Below are 24,795 nucleotides of genomic sequence, written 5' to 3'. Positions count from 1 at the left end.
AAGATCAGGCACTGTCTGTTTTTGAGGATCAGCCATTCTGCATTTCAAAGCGTCGATCCCTGCAATATCCAGGTTACTGTGCTAGAATCTCGACTATTATATAGCAGTTGTAAGAGAGGGAGGGCAAAGATGTGTTTACTCAGTGATTAGGGCCTTAGAATAAGCCTCTAGCTCCTAGAGAGACAGCTCACCACTTATTCATTTGGACCAATTCACAAAGCCTAGAAAGATTAAACATCCATGCTGAGAAGACAAGCGAATGCAGACGGTGAAAAAGAAATAAAAATTCTTTAAAAACTCTGAGATGACTTCATTATTTTTTCCACAAGGAAACTTTAGGAAAGTGTTTAGTTAGAGAAAAACCCACATTGACCTCTCTCTAAACCCTTAATCTTTCCTTTGTGGTGGCGCTGCTTTGTGGTAAGCGGATGGCTTTGCTCTCCTCTTTTCATTGGGAGCGGATAGAAAAAAAGGCTCTTGAGAAACACTTTTACTTCCAAAGAAACAACCCCATGAAACTGTTAAATATGAGATTCCATACAACGGAATGTTTCAAAATATGTACAGTTTTAGGCTTAAAGATTTAGGGACAAATTTTAGTAAACAGAACAGGCACATACACAATAGCTGTTTACACTGAGCTGCTTTACAACTGAATGTAATTTTTGTTGCATCAACAAATCTCACCATGCACAGACTAAACTCCATCCCATATAAAAGACTGTACTTGTGTCTGACAATTCATCCAAAATGTTAAGGTCAGGCATAGGCTACTGCTAGGACGAACGAAAAGAGGCAGCGAGAGGAACTGAAATGCTGAAACATGATTTTGAGAAATCTTAATGGAAGCCAGGGATATTTTTTTCCTTGGAAAAATGCATTCTTCCCAAAGGCTCACAGCTCGCATTTGTTGTTGGTGCTGCTGGTGTGTGGTTTAGGGTTTTGGTGTGGGTTTTTTTTTTTTTTTACTAACCCATGGTAGTATGTATTTACAAGCAGGTTTTTGTTGTTTTTATTTCAAGTCTTTGAAAAATCAGAGTAAATACTAGGATTCTATGATGACTAATACTGGGAATTTTTTGGTCAATACTAATAAAATAGGCTTACTAAACTGTTGAACAGCCTACTAATGGAGCACTACTTTGTTCTGTGTTGGATTTCTCAAAAATGTGATGGCTCAGGGGTTATATACCTAGCATAAAATTTTAACCAAGAAAAAAAAATCCGATGGGGAAGAACACTGACTAGTCCCTATGAAGGTATGGGACACTGAAAAGGTTCTAAGTACTGAATAGCTGCTGGACTTCCAAAGGCCTTAGGACTTCAGGAACTAAGCCACCGAGAGATGTATTTTTCAGAGTACATGGATGCTGAAGATCAGGCAGTCATACACGGGAATTTCTAGAAGGGGCCTGGATTTACAAACATACTCGGGACCGTAAGTCTCATCAATGTCAATAAGACTTAAGGTCCTAAAAGCTTGAGCTCTAAGCTCCAGGTTTCATTTTATTTCAGAGGAAAAAGGGCCATAAGAAAGAGGTGCTGTTTTCAGCAGCTTGGCTATCTAAATACCTCAAAAAAAATCCAGTCTTTAAGCAATTTTTTTCTGCAACCTCTGCTGCATTCAGACTGCACGAGACCCAGCTAGCCGTGCCTCGGCTCCCTTGCCTTGCACCCACCACCACATGTTTGCAGTGAAGCACTGCGGCCCTCTCCTGCCTGATTTTGATCTGTTGATGGAACACGCCTGGCACGTGGCACCCCGGAGGGAAACGCGGGCTGTAGAGGGATGCTGTACTGCAGCAGGGCAGGCCCGAGAGGCACGGTCCTCCCGGCTTTAGCCTTGCACCATGAAACCTCTCTGCCACATCATCCAAAATACAGCAGCCTCCCGCCACAAACTGATGCACCTGACCAAGAGATCTAACATGCACGTAGAATCCCACACGAAACAAACACATTAAAGATCTGTTCTGTGTACCAAAATGGCTATGCCATCCACTTGGCCATTTTTACATTTTGGAACTTCAGAAAGGTTAACACACTTTGGACAGAATTAGAAGAAATGAAGGAAAAGTTGGCACTGAGGCAGAAACACAGATCTTCGTGAGGTTGAGAGACTAAATTGATAATCCCCAGTTCATGGGATATCCAAGCTTCCCAGCCAGTTCCTAATAACATGAATAATTTGGACACCTCAGAAGAGCATGAACTAGCATGAGAAGAGCGATACAGCCATAAGGGTCAGCAAAACCACAGACCTGAATGGTTCTTCTCAGATTGAAAAGTTCAAGTAATAATTGAGACAAAAATGTTCACAATGTAACATCTGCTAGAGACATGAATGTTCTTTCAAGCTGGTAGACTAACGAACGAAGATCTTTACTTTTCCTCCAGGTTTTATGTAGTGAGAGCTAATTTAAACGAACAAAGGGACACATTTGTACATCTTTAAGCCTCTGAAGACTACAATTTGATCCATCTCTCTAAGGTGATCTTGGAGATCACATGATCAGCCTTCTTGGACACTGCTACTCTATCACGCGCAATCTTTTTTCCCTAAGCAGAACGCAAACCTTCTCTAACACCAAGGCAATCTGAACTAAACTGTATGCCACAAGTTCCTAAAGTGAGAGTGAGATGATTCCTGTAATCTCTTGATCCGGTCTGTTGTATTATACGTGGCATGAGACATCCCTAAACTAATTCCTAATTTAATCTTTCAGTAATTATATCTTTCAGTAAAACATCTAGTCTCAAAAAAAACCACCAGTGACGGAGAATCCACGTCAACCACAGCGAGCTGTTCAAATGGCTAACCACTCTCCCAGGTAGAGCCGTGTTTTATTTTAAGCTTGAGTTAGTCTACTTTCATCTTCCAAATATTTGACCCTACTATACTGTTGTATCTCTGTTTCAATCAATTGAGCTTGTAGTGATACCTTACATAATGCAAAGAATATCCAGTAAATAAAACCAAACTCAAACAAGATCTACAAATTATAGGCTTTGAAAGAGGAAGAAACGTAGAGTGTGGCAGACAATTTCAATAAACTTTCATCATTTGATATCAAGTACAGAGAATGCTGAAGAGACACCATACCCAGGACTAAAAAAAGGGAAAAAAAGATTACAAAGACTAAACCAAAAAGCCATCCTGCTATTGGGATTCAGAATAACTACCCAAATCTACTCAAGACAGCATCTAAAGGAAAAACTTCAAATTTCTCTTCCGAGACAAGAAGATTGGAGAGCAGTCAATGCTGTTTCTATTATATGCTCTAACACAAATCAGAATAATTATGTCTGCAAATCTTTTTTCTGTATTAAGTTCAGCATGAACCTAATTAGCTGAAATAATAACAAGGGACAATTTTCTGAGTTACAGAGATAAAAAAGATACTACAGAAAGCCCTGTATGAAGGAATATTCTGCTACAACTAGGAAAAAAAAAAAAAGAAAAAAGAAAAAAGCTTTTATTTGAACATGACAAGTCATGGAAGGAGCATACTTTCTTCCAGGTATTCAGGAAATAAAGTACCTATATGTGAGAGGGATGGTGCTGCCACTACACTGAACCTAAAAACCAGAATTCTAGAAGAAAAACATGGTTCATTTTCAGCATGCAGCAATATATATTGAGGTGACAAGACCAATCTGTGCTAAGAGAGATGTTTCAGATATTTATTAAAAGTCAGCGGACAGAAAGGTTGAGAGAGGAGCACGAGGTGATCTGACAGAGGTATATAAAGATAAGAGCTCCGGAAAAGGTAAAGCAGATGTCTTTATTCTTTCTCATAAAAAAAGAGTAGCAACCACCTATAAAAATGAAAAGGCAAGCAAGCTCCAATAAAAGAAAATACTTAAGAATTATTCAAGTAAATAGCTCAGTGAGATTCAATATAGCAATTAAGATCCTGTATTAATAACAATACCGCCCTAAGTTAGGATAAACCCCCTGATGTTTCAGAACACAAGGCACCCACAAACTGCTTTCAGTCACAAAGAAACTTCCCCCAAACATCTTGTTTAAAACTGTCCATTATAAGATTTCTTCCATGGCATCTCCTCTAGCTATTTCTATGATAGTGTAGATACTTAAGCAAGAGTAAGCTTCTTCTTCATAAACTAACGTAACAGAGAAATGCTTCTTTCCAGCTGACACAATAGTACAGAAAGACGTTCACAAAAGAACAACTTATTTATTAATTTAATAAACCTCTGTCTGTCTCTTCCTGACCCTATTAAAAAAAAAAAAAAAGATTGTGTTATATATTCAATAAGCCTTGGAAATGAACACACAATGCCCTTGGCTATTAGGCTGCAGGAGATAACTGGGGATTTCATTGCCAAGGACATCGGTTCTTACAGGCAAAGCTCTATATCTTGGCTAGTGTATTTTTGTGCTAAAGACATATATAGGTTTTAAAGTAGAGCTACATTTGACCTCAACTCCATCTCTCCTACCTAAAACTGGCACTATCATGGTAGCAGTTGCTCTAAAGGAAAAGATACCCATCATGTATGTTAATCTTAACTATCGAAAGACTCAAAATGAAAAGCTATGATAATAAAAGCTAAACGAAACATAGGTAACAGACAAAAATCTAAAACTTTTTTTACAAGGTGTTTCTTTTTTAAGTTAATATTTTCTTAAACAACTATGAATTACCAGCCTTTCCAACACACAAAAAGACATTAAGATTTAACAGAACAACATCCATTTTCTTAAAAAGAATTTTAACCCATAATCTGTGATTAAAACACATGTTCTGACATAAATTAATTTTCTTAACCCAAATTAAAACATTTCTGCAAAAAGGCTTCAAGTTCATATATAGTGGGATATTTTTTTCTATTGAGGGAAAAAGTATCCACAATATAGATTAAAAACGTAGCTGATGGCTGTCTCACTAGACCTGAACTGAAGAGTGTACCTTCTGCTCTGGACAGCGCTGAGAATTTGTCAAGAAAAGGCTAAGGTCTCTGAGCACTCAAGCTGCCAAGTGCTCTCAAATTAAATCAGTTTGAAGCAGGTTTCATTAAGATGGATTGAGTGTGGCATCGTGAGAAACACTCTATCAAATGTAGTGTTTTACTTAGTGATTAAGTATATACCAGTTGATGAAGCTACCCAAATCCTTCGTAATCCCACCACTCCAATAAACATTTAATGAGTATATAAGTTCAAAAAGCCTAGCAGAGGATTTAAACCTTCAATCTTGTTTTTATTTACTCTTGGAACTCAATTTCTCACTTCAAGTGAAGAATGCTGGTGCCTGAAGCTCATCTGTTGCCCTGGTAAAATTAAGTGCCCTCCATAGTATAAATTAGAAGACAAGATATACAGGTTGGAATTTCTCCTAAGCTTTTTTTCTTATACTGATATACATATTGAATTATTTTAGAAAATACAATTATAAAAAAAAATAAAATAATGTATCTCTTTCCTCAATTATGAATTCCAGGAGGCAGTACTGAAAAAAGACTTGTTTGTAACAGGAAAAAGCAGTAAAAATAAACGGTATTTACACATTCTCATACCTTTGTTTAAAGTCAGAACGTTACAATAAAAATAAAGTCATTCCACAGGGTAGTTGGGAGGGAAAGCTTTCAAAAATGAAGGCAATATTTAGGAAAAAAAGAAAGAAGCCACAAAAATACCACTTTCTTAAAAATATAACTTTATCCTAATGAGGATCTGGTCTGAATACCTTGCAAAGCACTAGAAATGTAAGATGACACAAGCTTCAGATGTGCTATGTAAGTAGTATAAGTAGTACTTTGAGCATTAAAAACCTAAGTAACTGCACTGCATTAATATCAGATTTATAGATATAAAAAAAAATTTATGAAAGTTCCTAATGGGAACTTTTATCCGTTATTATACACTGTCAACCATTTCCGATGAAATGGCACAAAGTGAACTTCCCAACTCAAACACTTGAATTAATGAATTAATATTATTTCTTTTAAACAAGCATTAAGGTCTACTTTAATGAGTTATTATAAATTAATACTTTGCCACTGAATTATTATGTATCCAGTTCTGCTCTGAAATCAGCGCAAAGACACGAAAATATTCACATCATGGTGGTGTGTGCGCACAACATGTTAAGTATGTGTTAATTTAAGCTAGGTGGTGTAGATTCCTAACGCTGCACACTTCTCAGAACTGCCCCTAACATAACATAGCTGTTCCTTCCAATATGAATAACTACAGGAAGCCAAAACATTCTTCATTTTAAAATTAAACATCTATCAATACAACAAAAAGCACATTTAAACAGCATGATTTTCTTGTTTGTGTTTCAGCTTTATCTATGCTTAATTATGCAGGGGTTTGGGTTTCTCCTTAGTGAATTCAAGTCACCAAAACTTAAATAAACTATCCCCATTCTAATTTTATTAAAATACTGATTTTAAAACCGTGCATGGAATAACAGAAACTTGAGATGTCTGGTTGGATGTACAGAAAATCTAAATAACCAAACCTTAGTACTGGAATTTGCTTGGCAGATAAAGGCTGTGCAAAGGAAAAAAAAAAAAAAAAGCACAGTGTATTTCAGAGACCTTTCAATTTAAATTTACAATTTCATTAGCAGTCCTTCAGTCCTTCAAAGGAGTCACCAACATGCAACATTGAACTTGTCAACCACAAGACTCGCAGCCAGTGTTACGTGGTGCTAGGACACCATTATTTCAGGAAGAAAGGGAGGGGAAGAGAAAGAGCAGCTCTGATGACTACAGGCCTCCAATAAAAATACAGCCTGAGTTATTAGAAAGCCTGAGTTATTTACTGTAACTTCAACAACCAAGCTAAGTATTTCAGTTAGTCAACTAATGACTCTTCACAAACAATAAACCCAAGATAACTCCAAAATGTAGTTTACCTTTTTTAAAACAAATATTAAACTTTTATAGTGATTTCCATTTTCCCGTATATTAAATAAAGTTATTTCAATACACACTTACATCTCTAGCTTTCCCATAGAAGGCTTCTTGAAAAGCAGCCTCTAACGATCCAATAAAATAAACAGGATGGCAGTCACCATATCTATTTGAGATAAAATTTCCAATTAATAAAAAATAAGTAATTTCAATATTCTACCTCTTCATATATTCTGTAAATATAATGCAATTGCTAAACTTTTAGAAAGATGAAGTACTACACTTCTAAATATTTCCCTTCTGTCCTTTAAAAGCCATCTATCCCCCAACATTCAAAAGTGCAAAGTACCTAACTGCCACCTTACAAATTTTATCATAAAAAACTTTGTTTACATGCCCCTTAGGTTCTATATAATTTTTCAATCATAACTTATTTCCTCTCTTTATTATATTCTTAAAGGTTAATTGAAGGCTATTCTTGTATTACACATTAATGCATCTCATATATATAAATGAACATTTCATGACAGGGGAGTGAAAACAGAAAGCATATAAACTTTGCATTACTTTGCAGTGTATTAGTTTGCAGCTTCTATCTATTTGATGTCACATGGGAACTGTTTAACATTGTATGATTTGGTGGTACACAGTTAAATAAAAGCAGTGTTTCTATAATTTTTAAAAGTAAAATTTATCCAACTACTCCATTACTGTGAAAACTCTTATTGGAACTCTGTACATATTTTTCAAAGTTAATCAGCTTCAGCTTTTCTGTTCCTGTATATAAAATTAAAATTACTATACATAATCAGAGTCTTTATCATCCTTCTGGACCCTTACATAATTAAGTAATGATATTAATTAGTGGCAAATTAAATAAGACAAGAATCTGTCCCTCTAACTTGGACTGAGAAACACTTTATTTCAGAAATAGTTCTAACAAAGTTAAGCTTAAAATAAATTAGATTAGGATGCCTAAGTATGCTGTGATCCCACAAGAAAATATGTACATTTGATTTATTTGTATTTTCATTATTTACTAAATTTTATTTAGTTTGTAATGAGAATTGCACAGTTAATAGGCTAAGCTTACCTTGAAGAAAACTCAGCTGTAAATTGTAATAAGGCATCTCCTTCATTTTCAGCATTTTCTGGCACTTAAAAAATGAAAAATATAAATTAAATGCAACCTTATGGAAACAGATTTTAATGTGCGAACTCACTTGCTTCATAGATTTTTTTATGTTGACAGCTTAGTGAAGTGGTTACCGAGAGAACCATATAAATTCCATGAAAGACTATCAACTATAAACCTTTGGAGAGACATGAAATTTCCAGACACTCTCATGAATATATTCAGGCTTTCCAAACAGTAAAATCCTCAGGTCCAGTGTAACATGATATATCACTTGTTCAGAGTTAACACTCTGGACTTACTTTAATACATTAAAATGAAAGGACTGGCTATATTGCTAGTTAATTTTATTTTCTTTTTCTTTTTTTTAAGCTTCCTGTTAAAAAGTTGTCCGTATTATTACATACATTTGCTGTCAAAAAACTTCTAAGGTAACAACACTAATGCAAGCCTAAAGTAAATAAAGACCATATAGAATTGCATATAGGAGGTAACTGACTGCTTCTGCTCAATCCTTTTCATAATTCAAGGGCAAATAATCACTGAGAAACTTGTTTAATGTAAATGACTAAAAATATTCATCGCTACAAAATGCTGAAGCTAAAATCTGTAGAATTTTCAAGACAGGGAAGTGGAAATCTAGTTATCTACAGGAACATTTGGTTAGAGATCATAATTTCTCTGAGTGAAATTATTATTCTTCAACTACAAGCCAAAATCATAAGGTTAAAAAACTTCCTCTGTGAGGAGACACTTTCATAGCTGCCAACTGCATTTGCAGTATTTTCATTTGATAGGTCCGTCAGACATGACACTCAATTCTAACATTCCTATCAAAAGATACTTTCCTGTTTCTTATTCTGCAGACCCACCATACCTCTCTGCCTTCACTACTGCTGCACAATCACCCGTTAATTGTAAATTGTCAACTCTTACTCATTGGCGATTTCCTCAAGGCAGACGATGCTACTCCAAACATTTCTCCATCATCAACTCCAAACTCTGTAGCATCTTCAAAGTCATCTCCATCACTGTCACTAACCATATGAACATCAGTGCATTGCTGTTTAAAAACAAAACCCAAAATCGACCATAAGCCATTAGACATCATCTTCAATGAAATACAAAATACATACGTAGTGAAAAAAACTTCCATGTTTCTATAAAAACACTCAATATACTGCATTTTACTTTACTATTTTTTTACAGCATTATTAGACTGCTTCTTAGAAATAAGACCTAATTTTTAACAGAAGTCTGGTTGACAGAGCAATATTGTGTGACAAACCACATTATGAAATTATTAAACCAAGGAACTGGGTTTGTATACACATAGTTGAGCAAATTTTATCCAAAGTTAATGCTATTTTCCATCTAATTGTACTACAGCTTGTTCAACTGCATAAGAAAGAGTGATAAAAGTCACACAATCGATCAATAAGTTTAGACATCCAGATACAACCTACTTTAGCAATACTTGCACTATGGGGGCCAGTCCTGGGAAAGGCACCTATCTGTTGTATTCCAATGTCTGACATACAAATTTAGTACCCGTAGTCCTAACTTGTCACGCCAGGCTACTGCATGTTGAATGACAGGCATCCCACTATAAAGAAGAAAAATCAACAATTTTGTGCAAGGAGCTAAGGTTCCATCTGTGGCTCCAACTCCCACCATCACATCTTTTGGATTTCATGTCCTCTGAAACAGAATAGCTTAGAAAAACTTTCCCTTGGGCTTAACTATTCAGTGTTAACTTGCCTCTAAATTGACTTCTGTTCATGACAACTATTCCAGCTCCACTTAACCTAGAAGTTATGGTGATAGTAAACTCCAGAAAATCTACATCAGTCCCTAAAGGTGGAAGTGTATTACAGAATGTGAAATTTCAGCTCTAGCATGCGAGTGACCACGAGAAGAGCAAAGAGCTCCAGACATGCTGGATCTCCCTCTACAACAGGCACACACAAAAAACTTCACATAAAGAACATTTACTGAATGAACTAGACAAAAAGAAAATTCTACAAGGTGAACATACTCAATCGGATCATTTTGAAGGCATGAAGTAAAGAAGGAAGGATACATAACTATTCTGGTAGATCCCAGGAGAAAACAATGATCATCTATTTAACCTGCTAAGTGGTTCAGATATAGCTAGAACAGCATTGTCTGACCATCCTCTAACTTTTAACAACTGTCCAACAGCATTTATGCAGGCTTGTATCCTGACTGTACCTCACAGCTATGTCTTGCCAACTCAAATGAGCTGAGCAGACTGAAGCACACCCTTTTTGCGCAAGATAAACCTTATTTGCTAAAGTTCTCTAAATAAAATGTTAAGAAAAGTGTGTGGAAAATGGGAAACTGCTTATATTAAATTAATTTTGAGGAAGAGCAAAGGAATTGGAAATTTTAACCCAAACCATTAATAGTTAGAAACAAGAAAACATGAGTTTATACCATCTGCAAACATCTTTTTCTGCTAATACTAAAAATATATGTTTCAGCCTTCTATTTAATTTGGAGTATTTTTCAATGCTTGTGGCTTGCTTACTTTGTTTTCCCTCTTTTTCTTCAATGACTCATTTACCCAGTTCCTTACTTTGTCACAATTACATTTTATAGGAATTGTAAACTGATTCTTTAAAGATGCAATTCTACTGACGTATTTTGACAACAGAAGGGACAGTGACCATGGCAAAATGAGCTTTCCTTGCTTCTTCCTTGAGTACCCTTGTAAAATAAAGACGATGTTCTTACCTCCTCTGACTGTTCCCTCGTTTGTACGGGTGAAGATCTTCTTCCAACTGTAAGTCGATGGCAAGGAAAAGTCAGTCCCGAAACAGCTAGCGTCATCTACAAACAAAGCAATGATCGTTTATTAAAGCTTGAGTCTCAGCTGAGGGTTGGGGGTTTTTTTAAGGGTGCTTTTGAGATTTGAACTGAAGACTGCACTGCAGAAGACCAAATTAATTATACAAACATAAAGAAAGAAGCCTGGAAAACTAAAATGATTGCTTACGTAAAAATATTCAAAGATACAACAACAGAGTTGTACAGGTATGTAGGCACAGAGTATCAAAACAGACTAAATGGAACTGGAAACTCAAAACTGTCTTGAATGGCCATTTTCTCCTGAGTCAGTACTGAATTTCAAACCATGATTTGTACATGACAACTTTTATAGTGGTATGTCTTTATGAAGTAAAGGTAAATTTTTTCTTCCTCATCAATAAGCAAATGTTAAAGTAAAGATGATAGGTACTGATACAACTAATTAAAAATAGTTAAGTCATCTTGGGAAAAAAATAATTATCTTGCAAGAACAGTTTGTTGCCTGACTTTGTAAAAGACACAAGTGGCTACTTAAAAAATACATTTAATCTTCATGTTGGTCGTTATTAACGTCAAAGGCACATGCCACACTGCTCATATGGACAAGGACACCCACAAACCCAGCAATGCTGGTGAAATTGCAGTCAGCAGACAGGATAGATGTTCGTGATTCTATGATTTACCAGTGCCAACAGAAACAGCACTTTTGCCTGCTGCTGTGTGCCTAAACTTTTCAAAATTAATGAGTCAGCAAATGGAAAAAAACTAGTATTGTTTGAAAGAAAAAATTACTAGGTGCCTGCAAACACATAACAATAATATTTGAAGATCTGATCCTACATTGCATTTAAAAAATGTATTAATCAATACGACTGAAAATGTGAATTGTCCACCCTTCTATGATCAGAACCGTCTGAGCTCTCCTTGCCATTTCAAGCACCCTTCACGCATTTCTTTGTATCATGTCAGCGTACACCCTGCCTTCTACACTCTTCTGGAAAGCACATCAGTCCTGGTCAAGTGAGGTTGATGACCACAAGTAGAATCTTCAGAAGCACCTAAGCCCTATCTTGATAACACCTGGGGTAAATTTACAATGCAAATAGCTTTTAAATGAAGATAGCCAATTCATTTTGGCAATAAATCAAGTTCTTGCAGAACCTGGACCTGAGAAAATATTTGATGGTGTACAATTCTTAGTGATGCGGAGAAAGATAGTCAGATAGACCTGGCTGTATGTTCAAAATATGGATTTGAATGGTTCCTTCAGAAGAAACACAGAGAGGACAGAAAGAGATTTTCTAGATCCTGTAAAAATGACTACTATTTTTGCCAGGCACAGAATGAGAGACATGATGTATTTCAGAAATCATCCTCCTAATTAGACTGTAAAAACATTAAGGTATAATAAATTTCAGTCATTCTTAACAAAAACCCAAGAATAAATCATAAGCCTTAAAATTCATTTACTGCCATGAGCACTGAAAATACCCCATTTATTTTTATACATAATTCAGAATGACTTTATCACTTGTCTGCTAGAACTCACAGAGATTTAATTTGCTGCAGGTTGAAGCAGGCTGATTAAGCAGGCTGGTTACCAAATGAATGTTAACCTGTCTGAACTAGCCTACTGTCACATTCTCATAGCAAGGTTAAACAGAAGTTTAGCTGCATAAAAAGCCTAGCTATCATCTTAAAGGAAGTGAGTAATAATACTCTGGAGCAAATGAAATATTAAAGACGACATACAGGTCAAGACCAATTACCTATGAAACTCCTGTGACAAGAGCATAAGAACTGTATTCTCTGTAATAATCCACCAGTTTAATTAGTATTTTTATAAGCTTTTAATAATAAACAAAACTCAACTGTTATAAAACCTGAAACTTTGCCCTGTAGTTACCACATTTATATAAAATACTGGTAAAACTCACACACACACACACTAACCACACACAGACTGAAGTTGCCTGTGTGACAGCATCAAATACCCTGACAGATGCCTGGAAAGGCTCCCGATATCTTTTACGTACACATTAAAGATAGAGTGGTAAGATCAAGCAAGCAGTTATTGTGCTGCTTCATCACTTGGCCCAATAGCAGGGTGTTGCAATTCCAATTTGCAACCCTATATTATAGTGTCAAAGCGTCTCTCAAAAATGAGCTAACAGCAGAAGGGGATCGACATCAGAGCACATTTCATCCTACTCCCCAGACAGTTGCTGGAATGTTGGGGGTTTTGTGCACATTTGTGTGAGAAATCGCCCTCCCCTTGGGCTTCTTTTTTTTTAAAAAAAAGTTTTTTTGCAAAGGAAAGGCTAGGACAAATAGCAGCTTTGCCTTTCATTTCAAAATAATCTAGCAGCATGAACATTTCTCTAGAATTGTTATCTTCATTCTAAGGCAAAGGAGAGAGTCCTCTCTTAAGGGAGATTCTTGCACCAGAAAGTTTAACCTCTATTTTGGCAATTATAAAAACATCAACACTAAGCAAAAGATTACTCTCCAGGCAGCTCAGTCTAGTGCCATGGACAGCAAACCTCAACATGGAAAGTGAAACAGCATCAGAAATAGGCAAAATGACTTGCAAAAAGTGACTCAAGATGATTACTGAAAAGCCAGATGTCTTGTCCAACTCTGTGTATGGACTGCTCGTGCTTGTCCAAAGTTGAAGTTCTCTCCTATTTGGCTTTCTATAACTTTTTAAGGAGAAAGACAATAAAATTGAAGTGCTGAAACATTCCAGGGAGAGTGGCAGCAGGAGAGTCCTTTCAGGAGACAGCAGAGATATTGAACGGATTGCTGCTGGTCTGCTAAAAGGTAATGGTACGACCTGGACTAAAAGTGCACAAAGGATACTTGAAATATATTGTAACTACTAAAAGATCAACCGCTACGAAACCTTACAATTTAGAGAGAACAAAAATGAGTTTGATGCTCACTTGTGCTTTCCAACACTAAGACACTGAATTCATTTCTAAACATTCAGTATAAGATGATTTACATTTCAATTGCCAACATTAATAATTGGGGAATAAAGTTAAGCAACATCTTTTCTGATCTGAACTTGCAGGATTCTTTGCCAAGAACTTTCCAGTTTCCAGCCTAGAAATACTTGCCAAACCTGGAGTGAGACCAGGTGCTTTAATGAATAGATTATTCTTCCTGTTAGAGAGTATAATTTTTTTTGTGTGGAAGCTTCTAGAAACATGCTTTTAAAAATCTAAAAATACTATTTTTTCCAAATATTTCATAATACAAGTATGTCTGCAGCAGGGAAAGAAATCACTGAGGGCGTGTATCTCCAGAGTGCTACCATCGCATGCTCAGAATAATAGGAAAAATTATAAGTCCATAATCTCATGATCTCAAAATCTTCTAGAAAGAGTTTGTTGGTGCAACTTAATTCCCACTTTTGCTGACTTCCAAAATTACAAAGGACGGAGCGCAGACTCATGTACCAGTCCAGGGATATTTAATCAAGACACTGAAGATCTGAGAAAGATAAACAGTAGTATGAACACTGTCGTGGCTTAGCAAATGGAACGAATTTAACGAAGGAATGACACCAGAGAACTGCAGCTGCAGAACTCTCTCTGCTGAGAAACGCTGATACAAATTCATAAGCTCATGTATGGCATCAGGGAAGCAGTAACGGTACGACAGATTGGTCTTCCTCAGATTCAGCCACACGCTGATGGAGAAAAACAGCACTTCAGAAGGGCTTCTAATGGCAACCGTATCTAATGAGGAAAGTATGAAGGGAAGCTCTAAGAGCTTTCTAATACCTTACAGAATATAGTTGGACATCCAAAGTGGCCAGCTTAAAGCAATAACCTGTAAAAAAATGGACCTTCTTCCTCAACCATCACAATCATTTTAGAAACACTTTGCTCCATATAAATTCAGACACAAGTCTCTCTAGCAATCCAGTATTTGGAATAAAAACACCAAGACAACTCTTCTTGTCACTAATCTACCTGTATTTAAGTCAGAACATACTTTAGAAAATAAATCATGGTAGGAAAACAGGCAGGCCCTTGAAGCACATAATTTACAGACTTAACCATTAGGCCTGTTGTTATCCTCTCAGAGCTCATCATTGCAAAGCATGGTCTTTCCAGAGGGATGAAAATGAGAATGATCTGCCAAATTGCTGCCAAGAGAGTCAACGATCTTTAGTAGCACAGCTTCCATATCAGCTAGCTCTGGAGCAAATCAAACTCACTCCCGTGGTCATCAACAGCAGGAAGACTTCCCCAGGAACTCCAGGAACTCTTTTAACAAGAGCCACTGAAAACAGGCAAGCATAAATTATAATGTTTAAGGAAAGTAAGAACATTGATTTATTTTGTGCTCTTTCTTAAGTATTTGAATGCTACAAGAGTAGTGAGCGTTTTGAGTTTTTGGCGTGTGGGGGAATTCTGCTCTAATGTACATTAAATGTTCTATCTAAACATACAGGCACTTACCACTGTTCCTGTTAACCAGGGCAAGTTATTAAATATAGCCCTTCAGCTGTATCACCTGGTAGTTGTCAATTTTAAAAAAAATATGACTGTTTAAAAGACCACTTAAAATGAGAAACAATTTCATTCACAGTAACAGAGTAACTATATTGTTTGAGCTACTCAAATGAAGAATGCTTTCAACTCACTGGAGTGATACTTTTCCATGGCAAAATATTTTCTTTTCTAATATTTTTTTTGGACCTAAACTAGAGATTCTTGATCACTTGCTCTCAGAAATTCAAAGGTCAAACTATAAACCTTACGAAGCATCAGGAAAAAAAAGTCACAGAACACTTGATCCATATGCAAAAGAGAGAAGTTTACCAGTAATGCTAGATTTCACTTGCTCATGCACAGCAAGTGATGCAACAGGCATTACCTGACAACGGCAAACCTAAACCAGAACAAAAACCTTGCAGTGGACATACCTGCTGGATTTTTAATATAAAGGAGAAAGATCATAAAAAGAAATGTAATTTCTGTATTACTTGACTGCTATGAATCAATCCAATTATTCCATTAGCTGTCCTTCTAATACAGAATTATGTTTGGCTGTATATAATCTGCTTCAATAGAAAACTAAATGGGGGAATTCTCATAGCATGATTTCCTCCTGAGGTAAAGGAAAATAATCCATGTTTTCTACCTTTAATACTCAGAGATAAGGTAAGCAAACAAAATTCTGGTGTACAAAAAAAAAAAGCATGTTTTCCGATACTTGACTCTCCTTCATAAATCTCCCATAAAAAGCAGACTAATTCCCAGTCCTGCTCAAGGTCAGCTTGTAGTATATTAGGCAAAAGGAAGTCTTAATAACCTGCCCTCCAGTTCTAGCATCCTGAAAAATAGCTAGGTGAAAATACAGTTCCAGGTTTCCAGCTGCGATCACTAGCACAGCTGGAGGGAAGAAGCCACAGAAAGAAACCTTCCCAAAAATGTCACTCCATGTCTAATTGCCAAGGAGGTACAGGCTTTCTAACGCATGCTTTCAGACTCTATAATGTTGAACAGGCAGAATTAAAACTTGCATATATTCAGATGTGGGTATGGGCGAGTTTAGCATACAAAGTGCATAATTTAGCCTTTTGGTTTTTATAATCTAAAACAGTTAAGGAACACTCAAGATGACCTAATCCCAAATCTTTCAAGCTGGCATCTTTAATTTCCGTTTGCTGTATCTCTCATAATTAGCCCAAGACAGTGAGATTCTCCACCCAGTGCAGTGCCTCTCCCATCCATCTCTCTGTAATGTAATTTTTAGAGTACCGCATCCAATCAATTCCAGAATTATACGTAATGTTCTTAATGTTCTGGGTATCGACATTAACTCTGGTGAAAACTGGCAATGCCTGTTTTCCCTTTGCAGAGCAAGGGGGGGTGGGGTGGGGGGAATCAAGCCCACAGAGTATCTGTGCTGGAGATAAATCTGTTAGCACGTATCGTAATATGGAGTTCTGGCTGGATAAATCACCTCCACAAGTCAGTAACCGCAGTAGCTCTCTTATCTCAGTATTGGGTTGAGAGTGTTTTATACCTTCACTGTTATCATTGTACAATCAGTGCTCTGCTTAAGAAGTAAGAGAAGATTATCTCCAGAAAAATATGCCAAAAACATTATTACTCACCCTGTGAAGTCAAAATTTGATGGAGATTATAGAAACATCTTGAAACCCAAACCCCTTTATTTTGCTCTGGAAACAATAGCAGTATGCGAACAATGTTCAGAGTATTATCAAAAGCATTGCAAAGTCATTGCAAGTAAAAAGTTATCTAATTAATTAAGAACAGAAGTTCATGTTAAGCTTGAATAGTCTTTGAATCACAGCTGTTTTAACAAGGGGAATTCTACCACAACTACCCTCGACAATTATTATCACAGTATATAACAACTCTGAAATCTACTAATGCTATTTAGTACTTTGGCCATAACTAGCTTGTCAATATTAGCTCGCTGCGGCTCCACGTTAGAAACAAATATATTAACAAACATGGAAATGATATCCCAAAGTAATATTTATAAATCAGGAGGCCATCAGCCAAACAAAAGCTCTTTCTAAAGGTTGCGTAGCAGGCTGCACTACACTTGTGGAGATTTATAATACACATATATCACACAAAAAATTCTTAATTGGAAATGAACGCACTGTTGCCTACAGACTGAAACCTAATCCTGGTTCAAATACTCCATGTGACAGCCCTTTCACTATGCTCAAAACATGAGTTGCTCAGCTTTTTCATTACTGGTTTACTCACTGATACATGGCTAATGTATAAAGAAACAAACATGACCGAGTCCATTTCATAACACGCCATGCTCAATTATTCAAAATAACCTAAGACAGACATGCCCGTATCAAAATACGCAATGACTGGCAGGTGTCTCCACTGTGAAAATTTCACTTCCATAGAATTTGATTCTTTTTCTTGTTGGAGTAATCACTAGGATGCTTTTCTTCCCTCATCAGGTAAGAGAAGGGGTAAGGATAGAGGGGTGAGGAAGGAGCTTTATCAAACATTTCAGTTTTCATATTAAACTTACTATTCTGTTATCTGACTTTTTAATTATAGCATAAGCCAATTTCCTGAGTACGATAAATGTCAATGACACGACAGATATCTGTATGTATGCATTTTCTTGAAGCTAGGGGAAAAAATGGTCTTTTTTGAAGACAACAGTATGAAGTTTGAGAAGGAACATTTCTGTCCTAGTTTTTCTATTACACTCTATATGCATATTGTACTAGCTGAGTTTGGATACGAGGCATATTAGGGATCAAACGCTTTCATAGCCCAAGTGCACCAAGAGTAGTACAGTAAGAAACAAGACAAAACAATCAGTTTTCTACATCTTGGCTGAATAGCATGGCTCCTGCAAAGGAGCCTTTCCATATCTTCAGGTTCAGTCCATTCTCCACCCTTTCAGCCAGGGTAGGTAACACTGTGATAAGCAAGAAATTCTCTTGCTTCTTAGTCTAGACAGCCTTCAGTTTCAATGTCTGCAAGGCATATTCATCATTGCTAATCCCCTTTTCTTGATGGGCAGACCTCAGAAGAATTCAAACAAGTTAGTTTCTCCCAGCCTACCAAGATGTCATCTATCTCTCCTCAACTAGACAAATTAAGTTCCCTCTTCAAAAAGATTACCATACTAACTCTGCAGAACGGGAAATCAGAAATACTTTTTCAGCAGGACTAGATGAAGGCACAGACCTATGCCTCAAACCTCAGGTCTTTAGGTCAGAATCTCAAGGTGATCTAAGGAACTGCAGACCAGTTCAACCTACCTTTATTCCCCCAACAGACACAGGAACAAATTAGAAAACAATCTGTTTGAAACACCTAGAAAATAAGTTATTCTGCTTGTCGCTTGGAGCAAGACTGGTCAGGCTGCTCCACAGCTGCGGCTGCTGCTCCCAGCTCAGTAGCGTTTCCATTTTCCTTTTGTAACTTACCCTTTCTGAGATTAAAGAAGAGAGCAAAACATGAAGCAAGGAATATTTGTGTGGTGAAAGGGAGATAGCAGTTCATGTGGCAGATGGGAAAAATCAAAGTGTAAAAGGGAGGGAGGAGAGGTAGAGCAAGTGAATGATGGCAGAGGAAGTTTTGCTTCTGCGCTTGAAATGCAAGAGCGGGAATTTTTCCATTATACAAACAGTTGAAGAAAATAGTGGTTTCTAAATGCATCCGGCACAGCCCTTGAATATGAATATTGAAGCAGGGGAAATAAGAGTGTACAAACTCTTTGGCAATTTTTTGCAATTCTCCAGGGAATATCAGATGGCTCCATGCTCTTTCCTGGTTGGAAACCCAAACACAGAGAAGTCAATCCATGCAGGAAGGAGGTGGTGGACTCCCAAGCAACTCATGCTATTCCTGACGATACTCAGAGTCTCATCATTTCAAAAAAAATGATGCTATGACCTGAGAGATCCTTCATATTAGGTTGTTCTTGCCATGGCTCTAGTTCTCAGTGTTTAACCAGGCTGTTGTGCTCAGACAAACCCTCACTGAATTCCTTGGGAACAAACAGACGCTCAATACATCCAAACCCACCACTTATCGCTGTATAATTACACATTACATAATCTATCCTGTTTTCAGTGTATAATCTCACAAAGGGATATACGATTTAGGAATTTCCACATGTTCATGTTTAAAAGTAATGTTTAAAACGTCAAGAGATTAAAGGTTTTCTGTGAATTCACGTTTATCTTTTGCTTTGCTCTTTTCTTAAAGCTAGCAAGTATTCTTTCATTAGTAACAGACTGTAAAATTACTTCCATCCATACTGAAATACGTTGTATACATAAAAAAAATGTTATCACATCAACAACGAGCAAGTACCCCACTGTAAAATGAAGGCACATTACAATTTAAAAAAACCCCAAACTATCAAATGCATTTTTTTGAAATTTACTGAAACAAGGGCCTTTTTTGTACCATGAAATTAATTACAAGACTCAAAGATTTACTATACAGAACTGAAGGGCTCTCTTCACTCTATACTGGTCAACAAGACATTGCTATTCAAGTTTAGTATGCAATTTAAAAAAATAAATCAACCAACCTTACTACCACATAAGCCCTTATCCTTCCTTGAACAACAATAAAAAGTGGATGTAATTCTACATTAACCACTTTGTCTTTTGACATCAAATAGCATTAGCTGGGAAAAACAGTCAAGTATGCTCTAGGTTTGTTTATTTTATTAAACTATTGTACAAATATTAAAATGAACAGAAGAGTTTAAAAAAATTTGACAGCCCTTGAAATTAACTTCCTCTGGAAAATAACTTCATTTTCATTATGCACCTTCAATACAAAAAAAAAAAAAAAACAAGAAAAATCTTGACAGGTATTCAACGTTTCATTTTAAACACTAACTGGATGAAAAAAAAAATCTCTAGGGTGGAGTGTGTTCAGGTTATAAATCAGCAATGCTTATTTTAACTCCTCACAAAGTGTTGTTGAGATAATTATTGCTGACAGCTTTATTCAAGGTTCATTTCACTTTTTCTACTATTTTTCCCCTGTTAGAGTTCAGCAGGGCCCATGGGAAGATCCACCCCTCACACCTGTTAGGGTTCTTCATGTTACGGAGGCCAGTTCGGACACGTCACTTCAAATTAGCATTGTGCCAGCGCGCTGTGACAATTACTTATCGCAGGTTTAACTTGAAAAAAAAGTTTCTAATCCGGCCACAAGAACAGTGTCAGAGTACGTAATTTAGACCTGTCAACACAGGTTGTAGGAAATTCAGTCCAAGGATTTCAGTGACGTTCCCATGGTAGATCTTTGAATTATAATGAAGATTAAAATCACAAAGGAATGCTATAGAGTTAAAACACAGAATCCAAAGTTTAAAAAGATTTGAACTGGAAAAAGTGTCTTAAAGATTAATAAATTAAAAAAAAAAAAGATAAATTCTTTAGATTAGCATTAAGAGATTGCTTTGCTTAATTCTCCACAGTTCTTCTGCAGTTTATTCCAAAAGGCTGCATATTAAATGTATGCATCTTATCCTTTCTGCTGCGGTGGAAAGGCACAACCCTGGGAGATCTTTACACAACGTGCTGAAGGCAGCAGCATGGTGAAGACGCTCTGGAATCAACTGGTGGACAAAAAGCACACGGGGTGGGAGGTGGGCGGCTGGAGCAGAGTCTCTGGCACAGTGAGCAGGCCACTTGTGTCTTTCAGACCCCAGATGAGGGATGCTGGAGTCACAGCGACAACCACGATAAAGCAAACTTCACAAAATACTACTGAGAGTTTCCGTACAAGCTTGAGAAAAAGTTGTGCCCAGTCCTCTGGGAACACCCAGCTCTGGTACGCTGGTTCAACACACATGCCAATTTTTGCTACGGTTGCTGTTAACCACCAGCCGTATTACCGTGCATCTATCGCTCTCGTTGGCTAGCTGAATGAAGGGGAAAATGATCCCTCGTTTTGATTATTTCTCATTTGATTAAGCCTAGTTAGGCAAGTTAGGAATTAAAGCAGAAGGATATTGTAGTACTTAATGTCGCTTCAAACCACAAATATATTTAAAGGAAACAAAAGGGAAATAATATTTCCTTGTACAACAGATTCTACTATGAAAGAGATATACTTGAGAGACTGAAATAAATACCCATGATCACTTACAGAGCTCATTCTTCTTCTTAGACAAAACCTGTAAATATTAAAAAGGATGAAAAATCTGCCAACCCATTTGCAGCTACTTGAAACACAGGGTAACAGAATTAAATAAACGCTGAAAGACCTGGAACACAGTTAAGTATAGACCATGAGGCTAATTGTGGATCTTGAGTTAATTACTTTCCACTGATACGTTTTCTCAATGGTCTTTTACATCAGTTTTTTCTTTCCTCGGTCTGAACCCCAAGGCAATTCAGCGTGCTAGCCTCCAAACTCTGGGTGATTCATTGTGTACTTCTGCCTTAGGATTTTCAGTTCACGCAGAGAAAGCCAGGCTTTCACATCAAGTTGATGTTAATGTGCGCTGACAAAGCAACAGTAAAGGAGCTTCGTGTTTGTCACAACGTGCACTCTTTAATTTAGTAATTGCTTTATACTGATATGCAAATAATGACACATTTCCCAAATTTCCAGTTCCTCAGCAATGCTTTCACTAATTACTCGGTGGTTAAAACTTATGCATGTAAATTGGTTAAGTGAGCTTATTAATAAGTACACCTGTGTGAATTGATCTATAAAACATATATGCCCAGAACCAGGTCATAACTCACTGTACGTTCCTGAATGTCCCAGGAACAGAAAGTATTCTCTCAGCAAAACAAGATCTACTAAGACTAACAGAGTGTTACTCAGAGATAAATTTGGATTTCCAAACCTTTCCCAAGCTAGAGAGAGACTGCCTTTGGGGGACAACAAATACCAGGAGTCAAAGCGTTCATCCACTTTGTGTTGCCAAATGAGAGGAGGACCAAGGTAAACAAAAGAAAAGGTCTACAGGAAAAAGGACGGGAAGCCCTCTAGTACCTGAAAAGGTGGGAAAGCACCAGCATCCACTCATCCGTCAGTTCTCTGAGGACCATCACACGCTCTGCAGTCTGGTTATGGTATTTTGTGATACTGCTTACTCTTACTTTTGATATTCTAATGGCAACCGTGAAAAATTCAGCTGCACTTAACATGGGTTTGGACTTGTAACAACTACAGAAAGACTCAACAGAGTTAACCTGTCTTCCTATATTTTCTTTCCTCAAAATTCTTCACAGCATAAGGGTTGAAAAGTAATCAAGACACCAACATTGTTCTGTTTCAGTTTTTGGCTTCTGTGTTGAGACACAGTGTCTGTTAGGTTTCTGATATTTTCTTTAAATATCTGCGTAATTGCCATAGAAGAGGGTATAATAATATTGTTTGTTCTAAGTCTGGTCACAAATCGCCTATATTTTGCTACTCGGAAGAGATACAAAACTATTAAACAGATTTTTAAGGTAAGAATTTAAGCAACAGTATAAACCAACAACGAATTTGATTCATCCAGATCACACATTGCCCACAGATATTCACAGATACATCCTGGGAACTGCTTTGCATTCACAAAGAGTATGAGCCAAATGCTTGGCACGCTTCTGGTCTATGGTGGGATGCCATTTACTTCACGGCATTGTACAATGCTTTGGATGGCAAAACAGAAGAGCGCCTGGATATGTTTCCAGCACTATATAATTCCTTGGCAGAGTTCAAGCAGTTGTGCTAGCAACACTGCTTCCAACAAATGATTCAAATACTGATAGGCTTTTTATGCTGCCTCTTCTTCCTGGGTATCGCTTTGCATTAGTAATTTCAATTTTTGCAATGTTAGCCTTTTGAAAACACAATGTTACTGACTGCTAAAAATGAGCTTCTGAAAAGGATGATTGTTTCTTATTTTCTGTCTCCCTTACCTGGAATATATGAAAATGCCTTTAGCTCTTTACATCAATAGAATTAAAAGCACTAAGGACAAAACCTCCTCAATTAAAGGAAGAAGGTTCAAAACTAGAAATAACAAATTGTATTAATACTAAACAATATTTTAATATTCTTAAATGCTAAATTGGTGTGTTCGTTGCAGGTAAAAATGCATTAATTTCATTCATTCAGTATAACTACATATGGAATGTGCTTGGTTGATGTAGGATAGTTTCAAAGTGTGATAAGCAAATGATAAAGAACATTATAAATAACTAAAAAATTAAGCATTTAAGTGTCTTCCTGGTTGGAAACCTCTAAGGACTAGACAAACAGGAAACATTCCCAACATTTTAGGCTGGATTTTCTTAGCCATCTAACAAAAATAAGGTGGCCAGTTTCTACTGAAATCCTGCTGAGGCCATGTAGCTACTTTTCTTTGACTTTTATGACAGTTCAGTATTAAATCTCAGGCCTCCTCTTAGAAATGAGAAGGCTTGAGCTGCTTAAGTAAAGTGTTTTATTAAATGTCATAAGTAAAGTCTGCAGAGCTACAAATCTGTCTCAGGTCTATGTTTTGACCACCGGGCTGTAACTACCTTTAGAAAAGGAATTCAGTTCAGTGATTGCTATTGAAAACAGGGCTCTTCTCTTGTTTGGTAGAGGAAGCCTAAAACAGATTTATCAACTAATATTTTCTTGGTTCCATGTTTTATCAACAGCTTATTGGACTTTAACAAAAAAATTCCCAACAGATGACCAGATTAGCTCCATTCTAAGCATTTTAAAAGTTATCTGTGGACTAATTTAACGTTCTTTAAATACCTTTTTTTTTCAAGGAAGTATTTAAGACTATTATATCAGGCTCTGCACACAGCTAGAACAAACCCCAAGTGAAGTTCTAGCAATAGCAAACATTCTCACTCACATATAAAATAACAAAAGCAATGCTGTCATTTTACATAGCTTTCTTCTGCTATTACTCGGTGAGCCCACTTACAATACACTTACTTAAAGTGAAACTCTGCTTACAGAGTCCCCAACACCTTCAATCTCTTGCAATGGATTTTCATACATCATCTACTGAGGCTCTGCTCTGCTTATATAGTGGAGTTTCATTACAAAGAAACAAACAGCACTGTGACAATCCTCCAGGAATAATGCAATTACCACTTATCAAACAGGTGTCTGCTATATTCCAAGGAGATTATCACTTCCTATTCTACTCTCCGAGAGCACAGAATAAAAGAGAAGCTGCTACTATTAAATGACTGAGGAGAAAAGGAGTCTTTGATAATAGCTCTTGCTAGCTTCTCTCAGCAGGGCATGCAGTAAATGTAGTACTTCTATAACATCTTGACACTGAAATGAACATTTAAGCTTCTGCAAGGTGAGTTAGGCACCTAAATAAGACCATTCCTGTTAACTGAATCTGAAGTATCTATCTCTCTTTCTTCACTGAGTACTCCAAGAACCTCGGCACCTACTGCTTTATGC

At 36.8% G+C, this 24,795-nt stretch overlaps 1 protein-coding gene across 1 annotated transcript in view; it reads right to left on the bottom strand.

Annotated features, from left to right (window-relative positions):
• FAF1 (Fas associated factor 1) overlaps window positions 1-24,795 on the bottom strand; it is a 172,037-nt gene that overhangs the window by 49,573 nt on the left and 97,669 nt on the right. Inside the window, exons 9-12 of the mRNA XM_075759441.1 lie at window positions 10,787-10,882; window positions 8,963-9,089; window positions 7,985-8,048; window positions 6,976-7,057 (exon numbers count right to left, since the gene is read on the bottom strand). Of these exons, the coding sequence (XP_075615556.1) occupies window positions 6,976-7,057; window positions 7,985-8,048; window positions 8,963-9,089; window positions 10,787-10,882 (369 nt within the window). The remainder of the gene's footprint in view (window positions 1-6,975; window positions 7,058-7,984; window positions 8,049-8,962; window positions 9,090-10,786; window positions 10,883-24,795) is intronic.

Source organism: Balearica regulorum, chromosome 8 (assembly GCF_011004875.1).
Source record: "Balearica regulorum gibbericeps isolate bBalReg1 chromosome 8, bBalReg1.pri, whole genome shotgun sequence".
NCBI lineage: Eukaryota > Metazoa > Chordata > Aves > Gruiformes > Gruidae > Balearica > Balearica regulorum.
The sequence above is the reverse complement of the archived record's forward strand: the minus strand, read 5'-3'. Positions and strand labels throughout refer to the sequence as shown.